Source organism: Trifolium pratense, linkage group LG6 (genome assembly GCF_020283565.1).
Source record: "Trifolium pratense cultivar HEN17-A07 linkage group LG6, ARS_RC_1.1, whole genome shotgun sequence".
NCBI lineage: Eukaryota > Viridiplantae > Streptophyta > Magnoliopsida > Fabales > Fabaceae > Trifolium > Trifolium pratense.
The window spans coordinates 35510386-35535453 of NC_060064.1; the positions used below are offsets into that span (position 1 = coordinate 35510386).

Here is a 25068-nt window from a genome sequence, read left to right on the forward strand (position 1 = left end):
TTTTATTGTCATTTGAACAATTGAAGTTTATACTCCCCCGTCTCATTGATTAAATGCATTATTCATATGTTTTGTTTTAACCGTATTTTTTTAAAAGTATATAAATATAAATATAATCATATAAAATCTTGTTTGATTTGTTTCGATGAATATTTTTAAAATATCATATTTTTATAATTTTTTACTAATAGAGAATTAAAAATATTCCTGATCAAAATTATGCATTGACATAAATTCAATGACAAATGAGTTGTTATATTTTGGGACGGTGAAGTATTAATGTAGTCCAAATAGGTTAATTATAAGATGAATATAAAAAAAGAAGTTTATTTATAAGAAAACGTGAAAGTAAAAGGAGTTGAGTTGAGTTGAGTATGGTTTACGCAGAGAAACATAACAAAAGTGTCGTCTTATTTATTCTTCCTTGGTGTCAGACTCATTACTATAAAAACACACACTTTGCACTCTTCTCCATACCATACCTCATTCAATCTAATAATAATAATAATAATTCATCAATAATAACATCCTTTTTCTTCACTTTTCTTTCTTTCTTTCTTTATTCTAATTCTCTACTGTATCCTTTCTTCCCCCTTTCCTTTCCTTTCCTTTCCTTTCCTTTCCTCCGCTACATACTACTACTACTTTTTAATTAATTAATTAATTAATTAATTAATGGGATTATAGTAAACAAGAAACGAAAACCACTTTACTTGAACTGTCTGTCTTCCCCACAGTCACACACACACACACACACACGAAGAAGATGAATTTTGTTAAGAAGAATGGTGAAGTGAGATTGCCTCCAGGGTTCCGTTTCCACCCAACAGATGAAGAACTTGTTGTTGAATACTTGAAGCGTAAGGTCTTGTCTTTACCTTTACCCGCTTCCATCATTCCTGAGGTTGATCTTTGCAAGTCTGATCCATGGGATTTACCAGGTGATTTGGAACAAGAGAGATACTTTTTCAGTACTAAAGAACCCAAATACCCAAATGGTAATCGATCCAACAGAGCTACTAACTCTGGTTACTGGAAAGCAACTGGTTTGGACAAACATATCTCCAATGTTGGGGGGGGAATCAAGAAGACTCTTGTTTTCTACAAAGGCAAACCACCTCATGGTTCAAGAACTGATTGGATCATGCACGAATATCGTCTCACTCCCTCCAACTACTCTAACTCTAACCCCATGGTCAGTCACTTTCTTTCTTTGTTTTTCATCAATAATATTATTTATTTATTTATTATACATAGATGATGGATGGTTGAATGAATGAATGAATGGTTTTGGTTTTGCAGAATGAAAATTGGGTTCTTTGTCGCATATTTCTCAAGAGAAGAGGTGGTTCTAATTCTAAAAATGGAGAGGACAGTAGTAGTACTATCCCAAGTCTGTTGTTGGGAGTCAAACCCAAAGGAGGCCAGGAGGTGGAGGTGAACAACAACAACAACTCAAGTTCAAAGGTGTTGGTTTTCTATGACTTTTTGGCACAGAACAACAACAACAACACTACTGATGCCTACTACTCCTCCTCCTCCTCAATCTCACCAGCTACAAGTGGTATCACTGATGAATTGGGTGAACATGAAAATGAAGACAGTAGTAGCTCATTCACAATCCTCCCATCTTGTCTTACAAATAAACAACCTTAACAAACAAACAAACAACCACCACAGTTTCATGCTTAATAATCCCCCTTTTCCCTTCATTTCTTTAATTCTCTGTCTATTATTATTATTAATTAATTAATTAGGTCTATCAATCAATCATGTAAGTAGTAGTAGTAGTAATTATCTCATCTCATCTCATCTCAATTGTTAAGTGTAGTACCAAATGAGGTCGGCATTAATTCAGATAATAAGAGTTAGTCTCATTTGAGCTCTCAAACTCAAAAGAGTATGTATGGTATGGTAGTAGTACTAATTTCTACCATGTAGTAAGTAAGTAGTAATGGATCAAATTCTTTATTTTCAGACACACTCTCTTACTATGCAATTCAGCAATTGCAATGAATGGTCTTCTCTTTAATTCTACCTAAAAGCAACTCTCTTTTTTAAGTTTCAACAAGGTAGGTAGGTGCTTTCATTTCTATATTTGACACACCAAAAAGTCGATGGATGGATGGAAAACACCATATGCATATCATATTATCATATGGTTACTTTCGTTGTGTTGTGCACTTGTGCATAATTATTATTTTTAAATCATTATTATTATTATACTATACTAATAATAATAATAAGGAGAATATTAACTTGTGTCCTTAAGGCATATGTTAAGGAAGCAAAAATAGAAATTATTAAATGCTAATTTGTGCATTTTGACTTTTAAAGCATTAAATTTTTTTGTATCATTAAATGTTGAATTTCTATTTTGGTATATCTTAACATGTGCCCTTAGAACACATGTTAACAAGACCCTAATAATAATAGTGTCCAACTCCAACTATAAATTAAATACTCCCCTCCAATTCTGATGAGAACATGGAATAAGAACATAATCTTTGCGAGATCAGCATCCCACTACTTGTTACTTTGATTAACAAAATTAGAATCTGCAAATGGGTCAACACACACAACAAGAACCCAATTCCTCAAAACATTGATTCGTGTCATATCTAATTTTAAATACTAGTAACTTTTTCTTTAATTTATAACAATAAATTCATATTTATACATCTGTCATCAACTATAACTTGGAGCAAACCAAAAACTCACCAAAAGCCTACAACTGTGCTGTGCAAATTAAAAACAAGAACAAATAAATAAATTTGTTTTCCATTGATACACAAACATTTATTTATTTATTTAGTTAGAAACATCACAACAATTTTTGTGACAGTAGATAGGGTATCACTTTTAGTAACTTTTATCACTTAATTTCACTTTTAATACTTAAAAATAAAAAATGTTAGAGAAGTTTGAGTAGTATGCACAGGTTCTGAATTCGATTTTATGCTCCTTTTTGGATAAGGGAGAGGACGTTATTTCTTTTTTTTTTTTTAGACTCTGGTGTGAGAATTTATTTTTAGGGAGCCTAACCACACTCAATCCAATTGTGCTTTTAAGTCCTTTAATTTGAAGTCAATTCATCAAACAAAAGGACTTCGCAATGCCGGTCGGTGTATGGCAATTTTTAGAGAAGTGACTAAGGATGGCAGTGATAGTGGAAGTGGGGAGGGGGAGGGATTATTAGGGGTCTATGAACATATTTTAGCTAGTAAGGGACCCTTCTAAAAATTGATCAGTGACCACATCCCAGACTTCCACGAAGTACTAGGATATTTTTTCAATCATCACAATTTAGATCTTCCCAAGGAGCAATTCAATCTCTAGCTTTAGATTTTTAAATTTTGACAACAAAAAAAAAAAAGTTCACTATTGTTACAAAATAAATCATAGAAAATGTTTACATGTGTTTATGTGTCCTAAAGAAACATTAAAAATGTAAATATAATAATATTTTTTTGAAATTTATGCATAATATTTTATAAATATTATTATTTTTTATATTTTTAAATATAAATTTCTAATTTTAAATAACTTAACACTTGATTTTTGTAAAGCATAACATTTTTGAATTTATTGATTTGGGTCCAAATTCTGGACGCCGTATTCACAAGGATGCGTATCTTATCCATATCTTTTTCTTTGGCTTATAATTAATCCTTAATGTTTGCAATTCGATTTCTTTTCAATTTTCCCAATCACAAATATTGACTTTCCTCAAACATATAATTGCTTGTCTAACAAATAAAACTCCCCACTACTCAATCATTCACCTTTTTCTTTTCCTTTATCAGGCTAAACAAGTGACTAAATGCTTTGGACATAGAAACTTTTATTCTTTTCTTATTGTTGACGTTTTCCATTTCTAACATCCTTCACCACTTTCATGTATCGACATTTTCCTTCTAAAGTGTTTAAAACACAAACTCTAAAAAAATTATGGGATAATTAAAAAATTAGGAAAATTAAAGTTCTTTTATGAAAATTAGAGGAACAGCCCTTTGACAAACATTTGAAATTCACACTGTTGACAATAGGGACGGATCTGGCGGGGGTAGGCAGTGGCCAAGGTCCCCCTCCCCTCCATCTCTTACATATAAATATACATATATTATACTCCTATATTATATATTATATGTTTCACTCTAACTCTAATAGTATATATACTTAGTATTAGTATATTATATAATTTATGTTCCTATAAATATAGCATGTAATATTAACTGATGTTCAAATGTTTAATTTCGGACTCATGCGTATGAAAAAAATTCAGTTGAGAGAGAATAACTTTGTACTTATAATATGATACTAAAAGAAAATTATATGGACAATGTAAACAAATATAATCTCTATAAATAAAATAGATTAGTTACTTTTCGGTCCCCAATATAAATTTTTTCTGGATTCGTCCCTGGTTGACAACCATTAAGTCTTATGGTCTGTCTTGCAAGCAAATAAGCTCATATGGACTATAAAACATGCTTGATAATGGTTATTTTTTCACGAATTTATACCTTGTTATTCTTATTAGTTTATAGCTTATTTGATGGCCAATTTTATGTTGCACAGGTGAAACATGTCTTGCATCATCAACATATTGATTTGTACCATTATATCAATAAATCACATAATTGGATCAAATGAGATATGATGAAATATGATATAACTTGTTGATCCAATGATAAAAAAGATACTTCGGTCTATATATTATTAATTTTTTCACAAATACATCTGTATAGAACAAAAGATTAAGAGACTGAAAGTAATATATAGGTCTTTCTTGTTCTAGATCGGAGTATTTGGAAGAAAAAAAAATTGTCTTCATTAATATTTTGGTGTCTATAAAATATACAATTTCCCACAATAATATATATCTTATTTTTATCGTATTTTTTTACTAATGTATAAAGACAAATATTAGCAAATAAGATCTTGTTTGATTTGTCTCAATGAATATTTTCACAATATTAAATTTTTATAATTTTTCATAAAAAAGATATATATATATATATATATATATATATATATATATATATATATATATATATATATATATTAATGATTTAAATTATGCATTGTTATGCATAAATAACCTTTGGACAGAGGTAGTAACATTTTTTATATTTATGTAGCCTTGGATGTTTAATTTCTTGTAAAATTTGCCCTCGTTATTCATATTCATACAACAGGTCGTACACGAGCACCACTAGCCAGCTTGGAGTTGACTAGCCCTGTACAGTACAACTAAAACCAATTGATTCGATTAGCACTTTTTAGACGAAACTAAAATATAATATAAATGAAGGAAAAAAGACTAGTATGCAATTTGTAGTATATAAAATAGAACAACGTGTCGTCATCTCCAATTAAAAAATGTATTGACCCAAAATAATAATGTTTGTACAGAAAAAAGAAAGAAAAAAAAGTTTGGACAGATCAAAAATATAAAATATAGAAGTTTGTCTCGCAATTATTGTGTGCATGTATAGTAAAATTAAAGACTTAGATAGCTATGCATCAATTGTTTGTATAGTGAGATGGTTGCCGGTGAGAGATGGCGGAGAAAGAGGAACTGTTGTATGTGTTTTGCTGTGGAGAAAGAAGGATTGGATTATATACAATGAGTCATTTAAGTCATATTTTAATCTAAGCCCTTCATTTTTAATCCAATGACTCCTATTCATTCTCATCATTCTCATATAACTTTGTCATTCTCATATGATACATCCTCTATATATATATATATATATATATATTATTTTTTTTGAATAAGTGATAAATGTTTTTACAAGTATTTAATTAAATGGTATATTATAGTGTTATTTGTATAAGTTGGTTCTTTGGTTATCTCTACAAATATTTATATGTCATAATTTGGTCAGAAACACATGTAAAAAAAAAAATTACTTATAGAAAGACACATTTTTTTGGTCAAGTTTTAAAACAATTTAATCACTTACTCTAAGACTAAAAATGATACATAATATACATGGCTTAAATAACTCTTTTATCCTTTAACTTATTTTTTATTTTTTTGACAGGTCCTTTAACTTATTTTATAAATGTATTTTGGTCATCTAACTTTAAAATTGTTCAATTTAATCCTTCTATTTATTATATTAACACAATTTGATCTCTTAATCAAACTGAACTTTTAAAATAAGTTAATGAACTAAGAAGTATTTAAAATTAAGCAAATGCTGAACATTTGAATTAATTTTTTTATTGTGACAGTCGCATAAATGTTTCGTCAAAAAATAAAATAAAAGTCGCATATATGTTGAACTTTTAATTTATTATATTAACACGATTTGGTCTATTAATTTTAAAACCAATCATTTTGGTCTTTAATTTTTGTAAGTTTAACACAATTTGATCATTTAACTTATGAATTGGTAACTTTTTGCACATGCATAGATTAATTTCTTCAACCGAGTAAAATCACAATGGGCTGTAAAACAATTCCTCAACAGTTTTAACACTTTTAAGATTAAATTCGTGGAATTCAAAACTTCTTATTAAGCTGAAAAATACCAAAACTGTCTCACTCAAGCCTCTTGGAAAAAAAGAAGCAGAATTACAAAGTTAAGGAGACAAAGTATAATTAAATATATTTTTAAAATGAATTAATTGCCGACCAGAGTTTCTTGTGATAGTGGCTTAGAACAATCTAATGAAGCTTTTAGAGTTCTTCACGTCATCTTTTCTATTATAAGTTTCATTTTCATGAAGGAAATAAAAGATGAGAGAGGTATATGTGTGTATGTATGTGAATTGCTGACTTAGATAGAACAACACATTTTGTCAATCACGTGGGCAGCCTATCATGGTAGACCATACATACATACATGACCCACTTGCTTTGCTCAAAGCTAAACTTGGTAGGCTCACCTGATTAGGTCAATCACATAAATAAATAAATAAGGTAAATCAACATTGCTATTCCACATTTCTATATTTTCCCAAAGAAATGCCTTGCAGAAAAGGGAATCATCCATCAACTTTGACTAGTTCCAAAAACCAACAACTTTTTTAATGTGCTTTGCTTGGACGGCGTTGAGTCTACAAGGGTTGCTTAGTATACATGCAACAAAGACTTATCATTTTTGTATTTCAATCCCTTTCATATGCTCTAATAAAAAATGCCGGTCCTCTTCCACATTGATTATTATTAATTAATGATAAAGGACATTATTTCCTCATTCCTCATCACACTATTAAAAAATCCTCATGTTTATAGAAAATATGCATCTAGACCATACAAATTGCCCGAAAGCACACATTCAGACTGATATTTACCTTTCTACATTCATACATTCAGAATGTACTACCATTAAAAATATCAACTAATGAACAGCATAAAAAAGGAAGACAATTCCCATAAATCCAACTGTCTTCAATAACAGCTATTATGATATGTATAGCAAGCAAGACATAAATAATGTAAAAATTAACAGGAAACCACAAACTCAAGTTACATGCTGCAAGTTAAATCATCCTATTAGGAATGAACTATGTACATGCATAGATCATACTACTTTTGAATAATGAACCACGTTACCTATGCACCTACAATATTACAATTGTGGCCGTATTTGAAGCCGCATTGCCTAATAGTTTCAATGTTTTTGAAAATCATGAAAAATAGTAGGTAACCCAAATTACTGATGGAACAACGTTCAGGTGGACACCCTTCAACTTAATTACTCTTTGCAACATTGTTTGCACTGGCAGAAGAACTTACTGAAGGAGATGGTTCAGAACATGCCTTGAGGACGGCTTCGTTCTTCAAAAAAGAAAAACATACCATAACATTAGCCATTGACAGTCACAATTATTGTTCTATCTTTGGAAACAAAGAATGCATGAACAAAAATAAGTGACTATCGATGAAATGAAAAAAGAAAAAGAAAAAGAAAAGAAGAAGGCATGCAGCTGGGCCTGGGAATCATTTGGAAACAATATGAAATGTCTGTTATGTTCCTCATCAAATACCTAAACACTTTCTCTAGGTATGACGAACGTATTGAATTAATAAAAAGAAATGCTGAGCCAATATAGAAAATAATCAGAAGAAACTAAATTAGCAAGGTCATAATTGTGTGTTGGGGAGAGGTGTTATTCTAATACCTGCCACACACGGAGAAGACGCTTCTTGGCATTGGCTTTACGGGTGGTGGTGAGCTTGATTCTCTTCCAAACGAGTCCTCCAGAATCATGCTTCTTCACTACCTCCATCACCCGTGTCCCCCAAAATGCACCACCCATCTATTTTATTTTACCTACAAAACAAACACAAACAGATCAGATTCAATTAAGATTTCATTTGACACAGGCATCACCTTATTTCTTACACTGCCCAGAAGTCTGCAGCAGTCCGTGGTTAAACACTTAAACTGTTGGTGTATATATATAATGATATTCAACAAAAATACATATTCTTCATAAGTTTGTAACACTAGAAACTTCACATAACATTCATAAGTTAGTAAAATTAAGAACAACAGATAAAAACAATACAATATAATGAAATCTACACAACTGACAAATGAAAATCAAACCCGAACCATGTCAAATAACCCCAAGTCATGCCCAGAGCTTCTTTTACAGTGTCCTTGCCAGTCAACTCTCATTAAAACATAAACTAACATACCCATATTTCAAAATCTAGAACAAGACGTAGGCGATAATGAAACAGGCCCTGTTTGACAAAAAATTGTGGATAACGTGTTGATATAGATATTGCTAGACTGTACAAGTTCCTAGAGTGATTGTTAATATTCCTAGAGTTTACAGCTTCCTAAGATTAGTGCTTCTTCATTATACATTCAATGTATTTATTGTAACACCATTATAAATAAATACAAGTTGTGTGAACCAAGCATAGACACGCAAAATTCACAGAAAGTTAAAAATATATGTTTAAATAACATTTCATGTAAGATGACATTGACTTAGCTTATCAAAGTAAGGAAAAATATAAGCTATAAGCTAATTGAATTAGCTTATCAAAGTAAGGTATCAGTCAGCCAGTAAAAACCTAAAAAAATAGTTATCAAACGAATCCTTTTGTTTCATATGAACTTATAAGATATAAACTAAAATTTTGGCATTGCTAAACAGAGCCATAATCAAAATAAACAATTAGGCATTAGTAATGAGCGACTTATGAACTAATAATAGAATAACACTTGAGTTTAGGATTATAAAGTATTCACTCATTCGTATAGAATCGCCTTCGCGGCCTAATTAAATACATTATTGGTAACTGCTTACTTAACAACAAATTACAGAAAAGTAATGAAATCGCAGCAGGAGAGAATGAAAAAGAAAGAGGAAAACCTTTCTCACTCTTTGTTTTTAGCGGCCGCCGCCGGCCTTGCTTCCTACTCCGACTACGTTTTCAGATTTCTGTCTGATACGAAATACTGTACGAATCGATCGATCAAGCAATAGCGGCTGGCTGGATTTTTTTAGATATGGGCCTCTTTAAAAAATTGGATTGGGCTTCAGCTTCAGATTATAAGAGTTTTATTCTCAATTCACCCCCTATATGTTCAAACACCAAAGATCAATTTTAAAATTAACAAACTCTCAGAAACCAAACACCAAAGATGGAAAGAAAAATATAATATATTTGCATTGACAAAAAATTACCAGCCATGCTATATGGTACGACAGCCGAGTCGTTTTTTTTTTTTTTTTTTTTTTGCTATTTAACAGCCGAGTCGTTGAAATTGCACGAGTATGTATATATCCATGTTCCTAACTAAATCCTAATATGTGGCTATGTGCGCACTTGTGGATTTTTTCTATCAAAGTAAAAGTCCAAAAATTAATTAGTAGAAAACAATTGTGAATTTCTTCTTTTTTTGTACACTATTTGTTTGTACACTATTTCTCAATGACAACTTTCTATTCATTTTTAATTTATATTTTTATAATTAAATATCCTAATTTATATTTTTATAATTAAATATCCTGATGATTAGAGTCACATATTTTTTGTAAAGTAACTAGAGAATAAGTGGAGTGTCCGGTTTTCGAACTCCAACTCTTATATATATATAATGCGATGTCTCTATCAACCGAGTTAATCTCACGAAAAAAAGTCACACACTTTTAGTGTAAAAAAGTGAAAAATTCATTATCGGCTCTTTGTGTCTCTAATAGCTATAAACTAAGCTACATTGGATTTTGACATAGTTGCCTCAATATTTATAATTTTTTTCTTTTTTTTGAATAATATTTTTTTTGTTTTTACCAACAATTTAATCTAGTTTGGGGGTCAATTTTGACATCAAGTGGTTACAGTCTCATCCCGATCGCCGTTGTGGGGATCAAACTGTGGTCCTTCCTACAAAATTCAGCATCGATCACTACTGAACCAACTAACGATTATTTATTTATTTTTTAATAAATTTTAAAAAGCATCTTAATATTTTATTTAAAAAAACAAACCCACCGAATTACATTCACAAAACTTTCTCAATATTTTATTAGTGATAAATATTGTCTTGTATATATAAATAAAAGGGGGAATGGATGATAACAATATTTGATTGGATGAAATTATTAGTTGGCAAACACAGTCGTGCGGCTTGGACGACAAATCTGTCGTGCCATTGATCATTTTCCAAAAATTACAATGACTAAAAGTTGTGAAGCTCCGACACTCCAAAAATGAGGCCCTGAACTGGGAGTCTGGTTGCCCTAGCCGAAAATCGGGCCTGACTACAGAAAAATTGGGCATATTTGTAGGATTAAATGTGTATTTGGTAACACATTTATCTAATTAACTTTTATTTGTTTAAAAAATAATAAATAAATTAAAGCTTTTAAAAAATATTTGTAGGACTAAATGGTAACACATTTATCTAACTTAAAAATAATAAATAAATTAAAGCTTTTATTTGAGTTATGTTTTGAGTGGGAGGAAGGGCAGCCAGGCTGCCTCGTGCACCTACTACTTTGGAGGCCCATGTTTGAAACATGTCCATCCAAGTGTAAAAAAAGAAAAAAAAAAAGACAGGACAGGAGAATAATACAAACAAACAATCGGTGAGGAGAGAGGAGAGGAGTATAGTTTGATCGAGTGGCGCTCGAAATTGGATCATTCCATTCATTCATTCCAGGTATGTATGTGATGTATGTATGTGTTTTGTTTGAAATTCTTCTTGTTTGTTCCACAGAATACAGATCTCTCTTTCTCTTTCAATCAATCCTCCATTCGTTTCTTAATCTTAGTTAGGGTTTCAATCTCTCCCTCTTTCATTTGAATTATTGCGGTTTTTGTGATTAGCTTTACTTCATTCATTCATTCATTTATTCAAGGAAGAAGAAGAAGCAGCAAGATGTTGGGTGTTATAATAAGAAACAACAAGGTAGTATTATCTATCTATCATATCATATCATATATTCTTCACAATTAATTACTCACACTTTTCTCATTTTCAGACTATTCTTCTTCGCCCTTCCTTCTCCTCCGCATTCAGACAATTTTCTTCTTCCGCTAAACAGGTTTGTTTGCCTTCTTTCTTACTAGTTACTTACTACTACTACTTATCAAAAAATTATATCAAATGTTTAATTCAAATCACAGATGACAGTCAGAGATGCTCTCAACTCTGCACTTGATGAGGAAATGTCCGCTGATCCTAAAGTTTTCTTGATGGGCGAAGAGGTACCTACCTACCTACCTCATCCAACAACTTCATTATTTTATTTATAAACAATTATTCTTCATTTTTCTTCTATTTCATTATTACAGGTTGGAGAATATCAAGGTGCATATAAGGTTAGTTAGTTAGTTTATGTGTTTCCACTTGCTCAACTGCCTTCCTGCCTGCCTGTTCATTTATTTGTTCTTTCATTTTAGATATCTAAGGGACTGCTTGAGAAGTATGGCCCTGACAGGGTTCTCGACACTCCCATCACTGAGGTTATTTTTCTTACATACATACATACATACACTTTCTCACTTATTTCATGTCTTTCATTCCACCTATTCATTTCTCAATGTTCATTGCAGGCTGGGTTTACTGGGATTGGAGTTGGCGCTGCTTACTACGGTCTAAAGCCTGTCGTCGAGTTTATGACATTTAACTTCTCCATGCAGGTTACCCTTTATCTCCATTGCATCCTTCCTTCTTAAATCCACTGTGCAATTAACTGTCTTAATTTTACTTCTTTTCGCACCACTTCATTTATCTGTTTTGTTTTCTGTTTAGAATTTGCAACCCATGCTCTTAATTTTTAAAATCTTGTCTTCAAAACTTGGCTGCCCTCTTATGAATTTTGTCTTCTGCATCTGCGTGATATGATACCTTGCTTGTTCAAAATCCCAAGCATTTCTTTATGCACTGCAGAAGCACACCCAACCCATGAAATCTTGTGATTGACTGTCTGATAGATCTTTAGTATTTAATAGACTAATGGATAGAATGATAAACTTAATATTGATAAACCAATTCTGCAGTAACTACCAGTTGCAGAACAGAGGGAAATTACAACTGCTGCAATAGGAATAATATACTGCTAATAACCAAAATAATCCTCTAGGAATTAGAGAGCGTAGACTCTCCCAAACCAAACCAACATACCAAATACCTAATGCCCTCCCTTTTCTCTTTCAACCTATATATATAATTCTGACACCTACAGCACTTACATAGCAGTTACTGCACACAACACAACATTTAATTTAATAATAATAAGAAAAAATAAATAAACTGCCTATTACTAACACTGCCCTGCTAAAGAAACACACAATGGATTTGTGGCTGGAGGAAACCTGTTGTCCTCTATATTGGAAGAACTGGTTCAGGTTATTTGTGTTTAATTAGTTTGAAAGTCACATGAAATCGACATGAATCAGTCAACCTTTGTTAGTTGACAGGTTTTTTGCCGGAAATTTGTTCCTTCTCAACTTTTATTGTTGGTAAAATCTCTTATGTATGCAATTCTTCCTCTGCATACTCATTAATAATCACACACCCAAAAGTGATTTTTATCAACACTAAATAGTTCTTTATGTCAAAATTGCTTTTCATGTAACATAAATCAACGTTTCTGACTAAAATCAATTGTGTGAAGTCAAGTTCATTCAAAATAGTTTTCCAAAGACTAATATCTAAACACACCCTTCATCATCTTGGCTTACTAACGTTTCCATATCAATTTTATCCCACTTCATCATCATATCATATTGATTTGTGTTGCAGGCAATAGATCACATCATTAATTCTGCTGCAAAGTCAAATTACATGTCTGCTGGACAAATATCTGTACCTATTGTCTTCAGAGGACCCAATGGTGCTGCTGCTGGTGTTGGTGCTCAACACTCTCATGTATGTTTCTACCGACATTTTCTTCTATCTGAAACTTTTCTTAACTATTTGTTTAGAATACCCACTGTTTTACTTTGGCCATGACCTATTGAGCACATGTACTTTAGTGTTTGTCTGTATTTATATTCCCTACAACTTTGCTTTTATGCAGTGTTATGCATCTTGGTATGGCTCGTGCCCTGGGTTGAAAGTTTTGGCACCATATTCATCTGAAGATGCCCGTGGTTTACTTAAAGCGGCTATAAGGGACCCTGATCCTGTAGTTTTCCTTGAAAATGAGTTGTTGTAAGTTGTGCTCCTTGATTTGTAACTGTAAATGAGTTGCATTATTTCTAGTTTTAAATGATATTTTTCCGAAGTTTGATGGGTTATGTGCTCTAGATATGGTGAGTCATTCCCTGTTTCTGCCGAAGTTCTTGATTCCAGTTTTTGCCTTCCCATTGGAAAAGCGAAGGTACTTAGTTATCTGTAGTCTGAAGTATTTGAAATACACCTTTCTTGTATTTGTTAGTGTCGCACATTATGAAATTTAGCCTTGTCAAATTCATGCTTTTTTCCTTAACAGATTGAGAGAGAAGGAAAAGATGTGACTATTACAGCCTTCTCAAAAATGGTTGGCTTTGCACTAAAGGTTTGTTTACCCTAAAGATCGTTTTCTATTCTAGATCTTTATTGTTTGTTCAAGAATTTAATTATCATTTACCTAATAGTATGTGAAATGCTATATAGGTTTGTCTTGCATAATTGCATTAAAGTGTTAAATAATAAAAGAAGAAAAGAGGACGATAATTAGTTTGGATCAATTGTTTGTTATGTGTTTTATATATTTGAAGAAAAATCAGAATCTCTAACCTCTTCCAGTCCTCCCAAACAAGCAAATATTTGTAAATAACTTTTTTACTTTGTTTAGGCTGCTGAGATACTTGCGAAGGAAGGAATCAGTGCTGAGGTAGGCTTTGCAATAGTTTGTGATAAACTTTCGCCCTTTATGCAACTTCTTTTTGGTTATGACTAACAGTAAGTGATGGTCTATATCCACCCAGGTTATTAATTTACGGTCGATCCGGCCGCTTGATCGATCCACCATCAATGCTTCTGTCAGGAAAACCAACAGACTGGTGACAGTTGAAGAAGGGTTTCCTCAGCATGGTGTTGGCGCTGAAATCTGGTTTATCTCTTAACATTAGTTTCTCTATATCGTTCTGGTTAATTCTCGAACTTGTGTAAATTCATACTATTATTGTGCAGTACATCCGTCATTGAGGAGAGTTTTGGCTATCTTGATGCACCAGTTGAGAGAATTGCTGGGGCTGATGTTCCTATGCCTTATGCAGCAAATCTGGAGAGATTGGCTGTCCCACAGGTAATGTTTCTTAAATATTACTTCTTAGGTTTAAATACGCGTCTGTGGATCATTAAATCTGTTTGCTTTCTGGTATATGTGAATGTACAGGTTGAAGATATCGTACGTGCTGCAAAGAGAGCATGCCACAGATCTGTCCCTATGGCTGCCGCTGCCTAAAATAATCAATTTAGTCCTGAAATTTTTTAAGTAGGGTTTGTTGTTTGGTAACCCTTGATGTTACCAAAAATAATTTCCACCACAACGTCATAAAGAAAGGTTTTACTCATTGATTCTCCTAGGCTTTGGTTTGAAAGATTGTGATTTAACTGTAAGCATATAATATTGTCCAAATTTTCAGGAGTAACAGATTCTATACATTTTTTAGTCCTTCTCAGCATATCTGGGAAGAAATTTCATGTTTAATAACACTTGGATAATAACAATGAATGACAACACAAGACTAGAAGTTTTGTATGCAACCTAGTGGTCAACTTTTTGATTTAATTATCGAGTTCTTTTCTTTCTAGCAGACCACATGTACTGGAATGTCTAACTTGCCTGCTGTTCTGAGTTCATTCTTGTTTACTTTTGTTGGCAAATTAGATATGTTTGACTTTGTGTGGGTTCTGATACTCTTGAGGATGGGGTAAGGTAGCAACTGAAAATTAAATTCTAGTATTTATTGTGTTGTGTTTGTGACTTTGAATTGTGGCTGCTCCCTGTCTAAGGCTAAGGCTGCTTCTGCGATACCCGTATTTTTTTTTATTAACTCTTTGGTCGTCAAGGGAAGGGGATTTGGTAATCTAGAGTTCGCTGCGAGATACGTAAAGTCTGACAAAGAATTGTTCCGACTAGAAGTTGAACTCGGGTTTTCTGGACAATTTGTTCTAGGGGAGAATTTATTAACCACTTAAGCTTAATGTCTTGGTTTGTGATACCCATATTTTATGAGAAATGATATTTGTATAACCAATTTGAGACAAGTTTTGGACATCTCTCTCTCTCTCTATTGTTTTTGACCCAAAGAAAGAGGGAAGAAGAAAATTGTACTAAAAGTCGTCACAAATATACCATTACTTTATTTTAATGCTTTGTACTTAATTACACGGGCAGCTTTTGCCTATTAGTGTTGATTTGATCTTAGAAATCGCTAAATGGTAGATTTGAACCTTGTACATCTTAGGTTTCTTGTTCTAATCCACCAGAATGTGTACGACCTAAGTTATTACTTCATATTAATGTTTACGCGTTTCATTTTAACACTTAATTTTGTAAACTACAATAAAGCCTAATTGGCCTTGGAATGGGGAAAAACATTTTTGTTTGAGTAGGAATCAAATTTGCTATTAAGATTTATAGCTGGTATATATTGTGCCAACCCCAAGTGTTAAACCGTGGTGGTGACGAACGATACATCTGAGTATGATTAGAGAATTAAATTTTGAAATTTATTTTTGTCAACCTACTAGTTTCTCGCGCCCTACACAAAGTCACATTTCTTGGAATCAATTTATAATCCATGAACACCCCCTTAAAATAAATTATTGTGATGAAAAATAGAATGTCAATATATTATAAATGATGCAATTTTAGACATAAAATTTTATTTTTGGGATTTTGACTGTATTAAAAAATCATCACAGTTATTTACTTCAACAGTCTATTATTTTATTTATTACTAACAAGTAAAATAATTCAAATTTTTAAAAACAAAAATAAAAAATGTTTTTACAAAATAAACTAAACCCTACATTATAAAAAAGTGACACAAAAAAAAAAAGTGACTTTAACAATTTTGTCATTTTGACACGTTTACAATCTCTTAAAAATAAACTCCAACGTACGGGCACTTAAAATTCTCAAGCAGAACTGATTTGCTTCCAAAATTGACTCCAACATGCAACAAACATAGATATTCAAAAGTTTTATCTCTAAAATCATTTAGGTGGGTGTATGAGTTCGAGTTTTTATATATATATATATATATATATATATATATATATATATATATATATATTAATGAGCAACAATTTTTAAAAAAAATCCATCGCCATTTTATATGTGAATGCACACAAACATAAATATTTTTACGAACAACTTTTAAATTAATTGAAATCAAATTTACAAAATCAATTAGTTTAAAATTAATTTTTGATGCATCAACTAATATGGCATTGAGTATCTATGGAAGAGTAGGATCTTCTTCTAGACGCATTTTGTTGACCAAAGAAAAAAGAGAGACAAAATTTATTTTATTCCATGATAATTTTCTTTCAGTCTTCTGTTGTTATATACAGCCACTTTGAAATTTATGTTTAGTTTTCATTTTCCTTTTTTTAAAAAAGAAAAGAAAGAAGAAGAAGAAAAGTCAACATCAAAGTGCATGATGATGAAACAAAGTGTCATGGATTGCGCGTGAAAAATCATAACCGTGCTTTTTTTTTTTTTTGGTAGTACAACATTGCCGTGTTTTCTCATTAGGTGAATGGAAAAATATTTACATGGTCACTTCATTTGGTCTCTTTGATCATTCACATAAAAATATATTTAATTATTTTAAAAATATATATTATTTTTTTACTAAATAATATATATTATTTCACTAGTTTTTTTTTCTACTTTTTTAATCAAATATGTGTGAGTAACTAAATAGAAGACCAAATTTTTGTGCTACTTTTTCATGTGAATGAAGAAATATTCAACTTTTATTATAAAATAGTTACATTAAAAATGTTGGAATATTGGTTGATGTTTGGTTGGGCTTTTAGGAACAGGTCACCATCGGTAACAGGTAGTTTATGTGGATGAAGATGGAGGAGTACTACTATATAGGAAATATAATATGCCTTTGTGCAATTTTAGAAAACCAATTTGTTTACAAATGGCAACTTCATGGGTAGATTAATTAGATTATTAATTAGGGGTTAAATCCCGTCCGGATTTGAATTCCCTACCTTCAAAAATTCTACATTCATCTACATTTAGTTTATTTTTAAGGTCAATTTTGTCATTATCATCCATCATACTATCTCTCTCAATTCTTTCTCCTAACATTTTTATACTAAATGCAAGTGAATGTAGATGAATTTAGGGTTTTTAAATGTTGAGAATCTAAATCCCGTTAGGGTTGCATCCGGTGGAGCGGATCCCCACGGGGATTCCCCGTTCCGAACTCCTAAAATAAAGATTTTATCCCCGTGGGGATGGGGATGGATGCAAAAATCCTCCCTGCAGGCACTTTGGGGCGGGGATCGGGGACGAAACATCCGTCCCCGCAGATTCCCCGAATCCGTCCATATATACACTATATATTATTACTAGTATGATTATTAGTAGTATGTTTTTGCAATGTTTTTAGTATGATTATTAGTCCATTCTCAAAACTGCCATATTTTGCTATGAAATATTTTGGCTGTTAGGTTTTGTATGATTATTAGTGGCCAAATATTTTTGCAATGTTTTTTTGGTTATGAATACATTATGTGTTGTTTTTATTATTTAAAAAATTAAGATGCAAAATATTTATTTTTTTTAAATAAGACAGAAAAAATAATGTCATACTACTATTATAATTTGACCGAAAAATATAGAAATTTTGTTAATATTTGATATCTGTGGATTTTCGCGGGAACCGTGGGGATCTGTGGGGATGGGGACAAATTTTCCCCCGTGGGAACGAGGATGGAGGCAAAATCTCCCCTGCATGCACTTTGAGGCGGGGAACGAGGAAGTTTCTTCCGTACATTCACGACCCCATTGACATCCCTAAATCCCGTCCTATAATTTTTCTATATTTCTCATTAATAAAGAATATTGTTAAACTAAGGATATTTTAGTATTATTATGCCAAGTTTTTTGACTCAAACTAAGGATATTTATTTTTGGTCAAAAAGAACATTGTTAAGATATTTTCTTAGAAAATTTTCAAAAAAAAAAAAAAAGAAGATATTTTCTTAGAAAAAGAACATTTGTGTATATACAGAAATGACAGCTCAATATATTGACATTAATATATGTGTTTCTTAGAAAAAGTGGAAAATGAAGTGTTTTTGGTTTACATGGAGGTAAGGATAGGACATATATTAGTATTATTTAAATTTGTGGCAATTAAATCAAACTTAGTGACTTAGATAAAAATGAATTTGATTTGAAAAGGAAATAGGAAATGGATTAAAGAGAGGGAGGAGAGGAAGAAGTCAAGTAGATTAAAAAAAAGAAAAAGAAGTATGTATGTATGTATAGGTTAGGTTGGGTAAAGCCGTAAAGGGGTGTGTGTGTGTGTGAGGTGTTGGCGTAAGCAGAGGAAGCGGTTGAGTTGAAGAAAGAAAAAGAAAGATAAATGGTGTGTGTGTGTGTGTGATCGGGGGAATTGGGATTTGAGTTTGACCCTTCTTCCTTGTGTTGTGTTGTGGCCATTCTTTCTTGACTCTCTCTCTCTCTCTCTCTCTCTCTCTCTCTCTCTCTCTCTCTCTCTCTCTCTCTCTCTCTCATTTTCAATATTCATTATTCAATTCAATTAAATTCCTCCTCATACTAACTAACATTCAACCAATTAATTCATAATTCATAATTCATTCACCGTAAAAGGAAAAAGAGAGAGAGAGAGAACACATACACAACACAACCACAATTGAAGAACGATCTATCTATCTATGAAGAGTTCTCTGAAAAAGTTGAGAGGTCTTGCACTTCACCACAATCAGAAGCATCATCATGACTCCAACAACAAGAAGGGTACCATTCTCCCTCTCGGACAGTTTGACGAACTCGCTCAGGCAACAAGGGTACGCATTCTTCTTCGGATTAGGGTTTGTTTCTTTCTTTAATGAAATTAAATTAATTAATTAATCTTAATTTCCATTTCCAGGAGATGCAAGACATGAGAGACTGCTATGATACCTTGCTTTCCGCCGCCGCAGCAACCGCCAGCAGTGCTTATGGTACTACTACTATTTTCATTCATTCTATTCTAATTTCTATTCTAATTTCTAATTCTAATGATGAACACGAATCTCACATACAGAATTCGCTGAGTCCTTGCGGGACATGGGCTCTTGTTTACTCGAGAAAACTGCTTTGAATGATCACGAAGAAGAAACTGGTATGTACTGTATGTATATACTATTATCACTTTTAACTAATAATAATAATAATAATAATAATAATAATAATAATAATAATAATCACTTCTAACTATTATTCTATTCTCTTCTTCCAGGAAAGGTTCTTCTTATGCTTGGCAAAATCCAGTTCAAACTTCAGAAACTCATTGATAACTATGTATCTATCTATCTATTCTTTCCCATTTCAATTACTACTATCTGCTTTTCATTTACCTTTTTCTTTTTCCTTATTTCAGCGTTCCCATATAATACAGACTATTACCGTTCCCTCCGAGTCTCTTCTCAATGAACTTCGAATCGTTGAGGTCACTTCTTCTTTTTCAAATTCAATCTCACTATCTTAACTATACTTTCTCTTTAATTATCTCCCTATTCAATTTCTATTTTATCTAAACTTTTACCACAATATTATGTTTCTCTATGTTGCCGAGACATCCTGATTATAGGAAACCTGAAGCACAAATCCGAACCTTGCTTGCTTCAATTGACCAAATGATACACCAGTCAAGGATTTAATTACAAAATACACTATCTTCTAACTAACTCACTAACACATTTTTACAAGCTCTTTTAACTTTTTCATCTAGAAATGGGATATTTGCTGAAAGAAACCAGTATCCATGGGACACTTCCTACTTTTCCTTCATACACCATCCTCCCTCCCCTCTATAACTTCACTGTTAGGTATATGGAGATATGATGAGACCATTTTTCGCCAACAAGCATCAAGTTTTTCCAACATAGGATGCTTCTTTTTGTTTTTGTAAATATAAAATCACAACTCTTTGTTAGTGCTATAACCTAATAATATAGTTATTTTAATCCTCAAATTTACCTAGTTTGCCAAATGTGCTCATTCATTTTACTATATCTTGCTGTCTTATTCTATGTGGAAGATCTTTTGTAATTTTGATCCGTTTTTCTTTTCTGTCTTAATACTGGAGCAGGAGATGAAGCGACAATGTGATGAAAAAAGGTTGAAATTTTTTGTACGATCTAATTTTGTCTTTAAATAGGATACATGTCTTATCATTTTGTAATATGATCTGCAGAGACGTTTACGAGTATATGGTGTCAAAATACAGAGAAAGAGGCAGGTCTAAAGGTGGCAAAGGAGAAACTTTTACATTGCAGCAGTTGCAAACTGCTCGCGATGAATATGATGAGGAGGCTACGCTGTTTGTTTTCCGGTTGAAGTCTCTGAAGCAAGGACAATCACGTAGTCTTCTGACACAGGCAGCACGTCACCATGCTGCTCAGGTTCGTCTTATCCCCTATTTCTTTAGAACCACCAGTTATTTTTATATTTTAGGTTGACAACTGTGCATTCTTTTACCCCCAAAACAGTCATGTTTCTTCAAGAAAGCAGCCAAATCTCTTGAGACAGTAGAAGCACATGTGAACTCAGTAACCGAACAGCAACACATTGATTACCACTTCAGTGGTCTGGAAGAGGAGGATGGGGATGAAGGTGATTATGGAGATGAAGACGACGATGGTTATGATGAAAATGATGATGGGGAACTGAGTTTTGACTATGGACCAAATGAACAGGAGCGAGATGTTTCTACATCACGAAATTCAATGGAGGTATTACTACTGCGTGCTAAAGAAAACATAAGTATAAATTAAAATTCAATAGGAAATGAATGCTTTCCTGGGGATGAAATTATGGTGTAAGGCTTTTGTGGGGGCATGGTCTACTAACTAGCTTTAGAGTTGTCAGAACTGCAGAGTAGTTTTGCAGTCTATGTTGTTAATATCAGATAGCGGCGCGTAGCACCGACCCTCAAAAAGGCTACAGCGGGTAGCGCTATAGCGGTATAGCGGCCATGTACAAATTAAACATAAATTCCAACAACATACATAAATACTAAAAAATAGTAAAATACACAAAATTAAAAGGACTTTCATACTTAATAATTATACTAAATATTGTCATTTACCATCAAAATAGGTTCTAAATAAAGATAATAACATTCCATGAAGTTCTAGAAGTACTCAAAATGACATCTCATTAAAATAAAGCATAAAAGTAATCAGCTGATGATAGCTCACAGACTAAAGAGAAGGGTAAACCCGTCATTTGGAGGGTTTATCAAAGGAGAAACAAAAAATAAAATAAATAAATAATATAATATTAGTGTGTTGGTTTGAATTTTAAAAAGTTAGTCATTGGTTGTTGTTGTGGATTGTATTTAAGTTTGTTTGTTGTTATTTTTATGTGGGAAGTTATTAGGAAGTTATTTGGCCAGAAGAAGTTATCTTCTGAGAGAGCAAACTGCTCTGATACACTGTTGATGGTATTTTCCTTTGTAAATTAATAAAAATAGCAAGTTTACGTGCAAAAGTCTTCTCTCTATAATTCTGGTTGTTATCAGTTGATGTGATGTGAGGGTTACTTTATGATGTGCAGAAAAGTCCAAAATACCCCTCACTTTATGATTTATTTCCAAAATAAGGGTTTTTATCAATTTTTCCCTCCAAAACGCAGTAGTAGCCAAATAGCGCTACCGATCCGCTACGCCACCACTATCACAACGCTATTATCCTGCAAATAGCGGCCGCTATTTCTGCTTCTCTAAATAGCGGAAAGTGGCCCTATAGCTCCGCTATTAACATCATAGTTTTTAATATTGTACGCAGAAACTTTACAACATTGTTTGTTGAATGCTGTTAATTTCTCCATGTGCATCAGTAATTTAGTTTGAACGAATGCAAGAAAACTATGGAATACTCCCTCCATCTCATATTATAAGCAAAAAAAAAAAAGTTTTCACACTTATTAAGAAAAGTAGAATTTGATAATTTGAAGTATAACTTTTTGTGTTTTTCTTGAAATAAGTTTCATAGGAAGATGTAAAAAGAATTTTTATTGGTTATTGATTATATGAAATAGAAGAGAGAGAGTAAATTAAATGTAATTTGCATTAAATTTCATGAGAATAAGTTAAAGTAATTTTGAAAATGATAAAAGTGAGTTACTTTTGCTTATAATTTGCGACAAGAAAAAGTGATTTTTTTTGCTTATAATATGGGATGGAGGGAGTATTAACTTGTTCGGTCATTGCAAAATGTTATGGAAGTTTTCATATAATGTACTTATTTAGAAAATTTTAGATCAGAACCATATGCATGATTTTAATTTTTAATTGTGAAACAAACAATTTAGCTTAAATTGCTCTCATTTTGATTTCGTGCGGCTTACCTATGTTGGCTTCCTTGCAGCTGGACCAAGTGGAATTTACACTTCCCAGAGGTTCATCAACTGAAGCTGCTAAGGTAAACAGATACATTTCCATTTATCTTTAGTTTCCTTTTAATATGAAATTTAAAATACATAAGAGCATATGTAATGATTCTTTGTTTCCTAATTGCAGGAAAACTTAGATAAGCTTCAAAGAAATTTGTTTTCTTTTAAGGTTAGGACAGGGAGCCAATCTGCCCCACTTTTTCCAGATAATAAACCTGATTCCAGTGAAAGACTGAGACAGATGCGCCCATCTTTATCACGAAAATTCAGTTCATATGTGCTCCCCACTCCAGTTGATGCAAAGAGTCCAATCTCTTTTTTCCCACAAAATACAAAGCATTCCACAATGCAGACAAATTTAAATGAACCGACAAAGAATTTATGGCATTCATCCCCATTGGAACAAAAGAAACATGAAAAAGATATTGGAGATGAACATTCTGGTCCTACTATCAGAAACGCCCAGTCTGTACTCAGGGAAAGCAACAACAATGCTGCTTTCACAAGACTGCCACTTCCCTTGGCAGATGGTCATGTATCCTTAAATCATGATAATGTTTCTGCTTACTCTAAAAAGATTAAAAGACATGCCTTTTCTGGCCCATTGACAAGTAGTCCTTGGTCTACTAGACCTGTTTCAATGGAAAATGTTCAGTTGTTCTCTGGACCTCTTTTGCCTACTCGAATCCCGCAGCCCCCGTCATCATCCCCCAAAGCATCTCCTAGTGCTTCTCCTACTATTGCCTCTTCACCTAAAATAAGCGAGCTTCATGAACTTCCAAGGCCTCCAACCAATTTCCCACCCAACTCCAGGCTCTTAGGTTTGGTGGGTCATTCAGGTCCACTGGTACCTCGAGGTCAAAAGGTTTCTGCTGCAAATAATTCAGTTGTTTCAAGTGTAGCATCTCCATTACCAATGCCACCTCAGGCCATGGCTCGTAGTTTCTCCATACCTTCTAGTAGTGCTCGACTTGGAGCATTACATGGGTCAAGGGAACGAGAATCCTCTCATACATCATCTCTATCTGAAGATATTGCTTCTCCTCCACTGACACCAATAGCATTATCTAGTAGTCGGCCATCATCAGATGGCTGAGGCTGTTGTTGTTGCTCTGGATGTTTGGACTAGAGGTAATAATATTTAAAGCAGGTTTTCATTTTATTTTACCGACTTTTATTTTGTTTTGCTGGACTTATTTATGCATTTGCTGTTAGTTCTGAAATTTGACAATGGAAGAGTTTAGGGATTTTTATATAAAAGGCAAACCTTCCTCTCAATTTGCCTGGTTTGACATGGGATACATTGGAGATGACAATATATAATTCTATAATATCAAGTACCTGAATCACCATTGGTATTGGGATAACCATTGTTTAGGAAGTTATATCTTCAAAATAAATTAGGTGACCTCCACAAGAAAATCTTCCATAAATGCACATAGGGATTTCTGTTTTTAATTGTTGGGGTACCGAGTTTAGGACTTGATGCTGTTATTATTCGGGCAAGAAAAATTTTCCAATTGTGAAAAGTAGTAGCTTGTTCCAAATGATTACTACTGTCATGTTACCATCATTATTATTATATAGGTTGAATGGCCTTATCATTGATCTTTATTCCTACTACCAATTCCTTAATAAATTTAACTTAATAGATTTTATCTTCGCATTCTTTTTCCAGGGATGTACATGTTTTATACCATGCAATGAATCCAGGTTTGGATGGTTGTGCAGATTAATTCCTTTCTCTTCTAAAGCTAACGCAGTTTTCCGACCCGGCGAATCAAGCTTAGGATCAAGTTTTGCTTAGTTTCAATTCTGTAAATATTCCTTTTACTCGGTATTCTTTTATCTGTCATTATCATTGTTAATTCAACCATGTAATGAGTTTTGGTCTTGTTCTTATTCAAACAATAAATGCCCATAAGTTCTATTTTTGAAATATACATTTAAGCAATTGACAGTAAGTAATCAATTAATTATTCCTCA

At 32.6% G+C, this 25068-nt stretch overlaps 4 protein-coding genes across 9 annotated transcripts; 3 read left to right on the plus strand and 1 right to left on the minus strand.

Annotated features, from left to right (window-relative positions):
- The first annotated feature begins 339 nt into the window (after nucleotides 1-339).
- LOC123890797 (NAC domain-containing protein 83-like) lies at nucleotides 340-1981 on the plus strand. Its single transcript, XM_045940494.1, has 2 exons — nucleotides 340-1195; nucleotides 1303-1981. Exons 1-2 carry the CDS (start codon nucleotides 767-769, stop codon nucleotides 1654-1656), a joined length of 783 nt encoding a protein of 260 aa, XP_045796450.1. The 5' UTR covers nucleotides 340-766; the 3' UTR covers nucleotides 1657-1981.
- A 5381-nt stretch (nucleotides 1982-7362) lies between these two features.
- On the minus strand, nucleotides 7363-9541 carry LOC123890799. The gene is made up of 3 exons (XM_045940495.1): nucleotides 9355-9541; nucleotides 8143-8294; nucleotides 7363-7798 (listed from the first exon to the last, which is right to left on the minus strand). The coding sequence occupies exons 2-3, from the start codon at nucleotides 8278-8280 to the stop codon at nucleotides 7712-7714; spliced, it is 225 nt and encodes a 74-aa protein (XP_045796451.1). The 5' UTR covers nucleotides 8281-8294; nucleotides 9355-9541; the 3' UTR covers nucleotides 7363-7711.
- Nucleotides 9542-10939: 1398 nt separating this feature from the next.
- On the plus strand, nucleotides 10940-15235 carry LOC123890800 (pyruvate dehydrogenase E1 component subunit beta, mitochondrial-like). Of its 5 annotated transcripts, none has more exons than XM_045940497.1 (15): nucleotides 10940-11147; nucleotides 11347-11396; nucleotides 11470-11532; nucleotides 11615-11695; nucleotides 11783-11809; nucleotides 11891-11953; nucleotides 12044-12130; nucleotides 13236-13361; nucleotides 13513-13646; nucleotides 13743-13815; nucleotides 13927-13992; nucleotides 14272-14310; nucleotides 14405-14529; nucleotides 14610-14724; nucleotides 14815-15235. In XM_045940497.1, the coding sequence occupies exons 2-15, from the start codon at nucleotides 11367-11369 to the stop codon at nucleotides 14881-14883; spliced, it is 1098 nt and encodes a 365-aa protein (XP_045796453.1). In that variant the 5' UTR covers nucleotides 10940-11147; nucleotides 11347-11366; the 3' UTR covers nucleotides 14884-15235. The 5 variants fall into 5 exon arrangements, with proteins under 5 accessions (XP_045796453.1, XP_045796454.1, XP_045796456.1 ...); XM_045940498.1 differs by having other exon boundaries at nucleotides 10953-11147; nucleotides 11315-11396; XM_045940500.1 differs by having other exon boundaries at nucleotides 10975-11147; nucleotides 11351-11396.
- Nucleotides 15236-18644: 3409 nt separating this feature from the next.
- On the plus strand, nucleotides 18645-25025 carry LOC123890802 (uncharacterized protein At2g33490). Of its 2 annotated transcripts, XM_045940502.1 has the most exons (11): nucleotides 18645-19490; nucleotides 19574-19646; nucleotides 19730-19807; nucleotides 19925-19986; nucleotides 20066-20134; nucleotides 20777-20805; nucleotides 20882-21089; nucleotides 21177-21419; nucleotides 23058-23111; nucleotides 23210-24213; nucleotides 24761-25025. In XM_045940502.1, exons 1-10 carry the CDS (start codon nucleotides 19359-19361, stop codon nucleotides 24176-24178), a joined length of 1917 nt encoding a protein of 638 aa, XP_045796458.1. In that variant the 5' UTR covers nucleotides 18645-19358; the 3' UTR covers nucleotides 24179-24213; nucleotides 24761-25025. The 2 variants fall into 2 exon arrangements, with proteins under 2 accessions (XP_045796458.1, XP_045796459.1); XM_045940503.1 differs by lacking the exon at nucleotides 20066-20134 and having other exon boundaries at nucleotides 18738-19490.
- Nucleotides 25026-25068: the final 43 nt, after the last annotated feature.